This window comes from Etheostoma cragini, chromosome 2 (genome assembly GCF_013103735.1).
Source record: "Etheostoma cragini isolate CJK2018 chromosome 2, CSU_Ecrag_1.0, whole genome shotgun sequence".
NCBI classification, from domain to species: Eukaryota; Metazoa; Chordata; class Actinopteri; order Perciformes; family Percidae; genus Etheostoma; species Etheostoma cragini.
Genome location: NC_048408.1, coordinates 7,768,418 through 7,773,524, shown reverse-complemented (window position 1 = coordinate 7,773,524; position 5,107 = coordinate 7,768,418). Strand labels below are relative to the sequence as shown.

The window sequence follows — 5,107 nt, the reverse complement described above, 5'->3', positions numbered from 1 at the left end:
TATATATATGGTTTGTGTGCAAATATCTTAATGTGTAATCTACTTACTCACTTAATGTGTATCTCTGAAATGTAGCAGAGTAGAAGTAGAAAGTGGCATGAAAAGAAAAGACTCAAGTAAAGTACAAGTTCCTCAACATTTGAAATTAAGTACAGTACTTGGGTAAATGTACGCAGTTACATTCCACCGTTGACACACACACACACGCACACACATGTGCAGGAGTTTGAAATCACTATTTGTGTTGGATGAAACAAAGCTGGAATGCTGTTAAGAGGAATGGCGTGACTCAGCACACTATTGCTTGTCATAATTGACCTGTCCCCTGTCTGTCTACAGACGTTGACAGTGTTTCTCTCCCTACATCAGGTCTGGGAGACATGGCCATCTCTAACTCCATAGGCAGTAATGTGTTTGACATCCTGGTGGGCCTGGGCCTGCCCTGGACCCTGCAGACACTCTGCATCGACTACGGCTCCAACGTGAGTGCCTTTCAGCTCCACCTCCGGACATTCTGCTGGACGTATACTCCTTAATGATGATCTTTGTTTATAGAACACTTTTCAAAATCCATGTTATGAAGTGCTTCACAAAACAATCAGACAGACCGGTCATAAAAGCATCCAGTATTTTTTCACAAATCACAACCTGCGTGCCGTGCCGTGTGTACGGTATTAGGAAGTCAGAGAGCATGGGGGTGAGGCCGTGAAGGGCCCTAAAATTGATCAGTAAAATCTTACAATCTATTCTAAAACATACTGGGACTGAAACCAGAAGAGAACAGAGCTGTGTCTTTAACCCTCCGGTTGTCCTCAGGTCAAATTTGTCCTTTTTTAAATGTCTATATCTGAAATATGGGTTTCTTTAAAACCAAATGATCACAAAAAAGGATGGATTCAATGTAACGCTCTTTGCAAATACAATTGATCACTTAATTGAATTTCGGGTGAAAATTGAAATGGTTTCAAATCAGTATCCTTACATAACTTATCTACTCAACCTACGTTCCTCTGATCTTGACTATTAGTCAAAATAATTCAGAAGTGATGCTTTATTAACTCAAATGTTAGGTATAATTCTATGCAAATGAGGGTTATTGACGATGAATTCCAAAAAGTACTGTGAGGTGGTGTTAGTGAAATCCCCCAAATAAATAATGTGTGCCAAATGTGTCAAAAACAAGAGGACAACACAAGGGTTAATGGACGGGAACAATAGCAATACTATTGTAATATTTAGTAGAGACCAGTTTAGTGAGGGAGCTTTGCACAACTGCATCCACAGCTGATTACTTTTCACACAGGAACAAGTCATTTGGAATAGGTGTAATACAAGTCCTAATACAGGATGTGATTCTGTGCGTGTCAGGACAGAGCAAGAGTCTCTGTCTTATTTTGTTTGGACCGGACCTTTTTATAAGAAGGGCTGACACTATATCTTCCGGGACAAAGTGTGATCTCTGTGTTTGTCTCCTCAGATCTATCTTAACAGTAGAGGACTGATATTCTCTGTTGGACTCCTGCTAGCCTCAGTCTTCTTCACAGTGAGTACCAGATTTGTACAATTCACTGAATTGCGCTGTCCAGGCGATCCTGGGGGGCTTAAGCCCATTCATCCAATATCTTTGTCGTTTTTTTTCTTCTAAATATATGTATGGGAATTTCAAAATACAACAAACAAACACAACAGCTTAGACAAGACATGACCAAATGAGAGGGTAAAAGTGGAAAATACAAATGAAGACTACATCCATTCAACCTGCCGGACAAAATACATCAAATGACGTCAAGGAAAATATGTAGACAAATAAAAAAGGTTACAGGATCTTTTTTATTATTTAACAAAAGGGTACAATGATAGGCTTGACTGGATTAGGAAACCCTTGTAATGGCAACCCAATAAAGTAAGGATCCCAGACTTTATACAGTGGAATGTTTTCATTGGGAATACTCTCCATTACGAGATTGTGCCATGACTTATTTGTTGGAGTGATGTCCGTGAGCCAAAAAGCCCAAAACAAATCCTAGCCGCAAAAGTCAGTAGACCAAAAAGCCTTTTGTTGTTGACATTGATGATGAGAAGATCTTGAAAGCCAAGTCGGATGCACATAGATCTAACACTATTGGAACACCAAACATAACACACAATCATCCACAATGCTAGACCATGAAACTGCCAATCTCAGTAACATTTACAGCAGAACAGAGACACGTTAGGGTCCATCTTGTTTTTTAGAGCAGGCGTAACATCCACACAATTTATAATATCTTTTTTGTTTCAATCCAGCTCTAGCATACTATGACACTGTCTTACTGAATCGTTTTGTAAAACTCTAATAGGCTACAGGTTGTTGTTTATGCAAAGGTAGGAGCGGGATAGCTGAAGGAGACGTGTCAGTGAATGGGATCAACTGGTCCAAACTCTCTGCTTCTGGGCAGATTTCTGAGTCTCAAAGAGGGTTTAGATTGTTGTGTAATTACAGTTTAATTTACAGTTTCCCTTGTATTAGCTTTGGCACACAACTAGGCGGACTTAAATTCATTAACGTAAATGTATTTACAAGCCGGGTCGAAAGTTGTCAAGGTCTGGATTTTGGCTTTGGGGTTTGATTTTGACACATTCGCCTTAAGGTGCTCATATTAGGCTTTTTGGCTTTTTTTACTTTCTTTTATTGTGCTATATATCTTTTTTGTGCATGTTATAGGTTTACAATGTGAAAAAGCCCAAAGTCCCCCCCAAAGGGACTTACCATCTCCAACAGAAAAACACTGTCAACAAATTGCTCCAAACTGCTCTATTGTAGTCCAGCCTTTACGTCTGTGACAAACGTGCGTCACTTTGTAACCCACGTTCTAATGCTCGCCTAGCTGCTAGCGTAGCACGCCCTCCTACTCTGCTTCTGACTGGCTAGTAGTCCTTACCTAGGTACTGCGCGTGTGCAACTCCCAACAATGATGGAACAGAAGTGAGATGTCTCACAGTGCAGTACAACAAAAATAAGGTGTTTTTTGACAATTAAACCATGTAAACCTATACAAGTCCTAAATTCCATTATGAACCTGAAATGAGCATAATATAATATGCACTTTAAACTAGTTCCTCCTCTCCTGTGTGCAGGTTCTCGGTGTCCATTTAAACAATTGGACTCTGGATTGGCGACTGGGCTTGGCCTGCCTCATTCTGTACACCATCTTTCTATGCTTCTCCATCCTCATCGAGTTCAACGTCTTCATCTTCGTAAACCTCCCTATGTGCCGAGACATCCACTGACCTCCCCCCTCCTCTTTTTCTCCGTCTTCCTCTGGTTAAAGGAAGAAAACCCTCTGCCGGCTTCCAGTTTCTCGGCACATTGAAACCAAGTCCTATGTTTTTTTATTTTTTCAAATAGAAAATAGAGCACTATATGAGTTATCTTTGGTGCAATACACACAAGAAAGAAGACACCGGAAGTTTTTTTTGGGGGGGGCGGAGTCCCAACAGCCAAGATTGCTGCCAATCGTCTAATGAACCAAAAGGTTGGCAAGAGGGAACTTAACTGTATTTACCCAGTTAGGCTACTGTTGGTGAAGGAGCAGCTACTGTAACTGACTGAGAGAAGTCCTGCGCCAACAGAGATTTTTAGCTGGAATGTTTGTTACTCTTTGTACAAGTTTGGATATAAGCACACCATTAAGGTACTTTTAGATAAAATAACAAACTGTCTTTCTGTGTACATATTTGAGGATTATATAAGTACTTATATTAGCTGATATATGGGATTCTCTTATGCACAACTGGATCCGTGTTGCCGAGCTGAATGATGCGATGACAGTGACAATATTATATGTTTTACTTTAGCAATTTGGTCTGCCAGTTATTCAGTCAAAATGCTTCAAGATGTCTCACATGCGTGGTAGCAGGCGGCACAGCATGCTGTACCAGCCACAAGTCAACTCTAGCTTTGCACTTTGACAGGCAGAATCTAGATTGTGAACACTATTCACAGAGTTTATTCTTGTTTGTCTCTCTACAGGCTAATCCAAGTTCATGTGGGTTTTATGTATTTCTCTGTACTAAAACCCACATATGGACGGGATGTGCCTGGAGCTGACATCCAGCACTGTCACTTTATTGATTAGAGATCTTTTTCTATTATTGCAAAGCGTTTACAGGTACTAGAAACGTTTAACTACTGAATTTAAAGTTCCCTCTAGACGGTAGACCTCTTGTACATATTGAAGAATTAGTTTTTAGTCTCAGAGTTGAGTAAAACATTATTACTTCTTAAAGCCAAAAGTATTATTAGAATAGGAGCAAGAGTCTTAGATGTGGACTTTTGAGCATCAGCTCGAGTACACTGTGTGTGTGTTTGTGTGTGTGTGTGTGTGTGTGTGTGTGTGTGCGTGTGTCACAGTCTTGAGGGGAACCGAGGACACTGTTACTGGGAAGACATAATCATGATTTATTTATGAATTAATTTATTCAAAGATCATGTCTAAGCACCAGTTTCAGCCCTTTGGATCATGTACAGTGTATTTAAACGGGACGTTCTCCGCTCTTTGACCACGGAGCTGTACAATGTACTGTACCTAATATATAATCTAAGTTCTGGAAACTGACTTGATGTTGTTTATATTTAAGAATAGAAATTTATAATGTATAAGTTTTGTATAGTTTGGAAAGATATCGCAAGATTTCTATAACACAGTGTTTTTTCTGACATGAGTCAAGTTGCCAGGGAAATGTTTGAGGATTTTAGTGAGATGGCCTAAAAAAAAAAGCAATGTTAATCCCAGGTCCTAATATAGGTGGAAGATGTTGCCCCTCCCACGCTAGGGCTGGGTATTGTTCAAAAATGTTCCATACTAATACTGTGACTCTGGTATTGGTTCCTGAACAATATGTTTTCGATACCAATTTTATAAAACCCATTTAAACAAGAAAAATTAATTACACATTATGGCACACATTACTTATTACAGATGTATTTATTGATACTACCACGTGAGCCCCATCTGTGTAATAGTGATAAACCGATTTTATTGGCCGGCTGATTTATTGGGCTGAAATGTGCGTTGTTACGTGTGTCGGCATCGGCCGATATGCAGCTGCTGCGTCCGCCGTTAGT

The 5,107-nt window shown here is 39.8% G+C and overlaps 2 protein-coding genes across 2 annotated transcripts in view; both read left to right on the top strand.

Moving 5' to 3' along the window:
* LOC117953714 (sodium/potassium/calcium exchanger 3-like) overlaps positions 1–4,829 on the top strand; it is a 63,902-nt gene extending 59,073 nt beyond the window's left edge. The window contains 3 exon segments of the mRNA XM_034886974.1: positions 294–482; positions 1,478–1,543; positions 3,118–4,829. Coding sequence (XP_034742865.1) covers positions 294–482; positions 1,478–1,543; positions 3,118–3,270 — 408 coding nt within the window. The 3' untranslated portion in view covers positions 3,271–4,829.
* Positions 194–5,107, top strand: part of LOC117953414 (ras and Rab interactor 2-like) — a 59,444-nt gene continuing 54,530 nt past the window's right edge. Inside the window, exon 1 of the mRNA XM_034886432.1 lies at positions 194–205. The gene's annotated coding sequence lies outside the window, so the exon portion shown is untranslated. The remainder of the gene's footprint in view (positions 206–5,107) is intronic.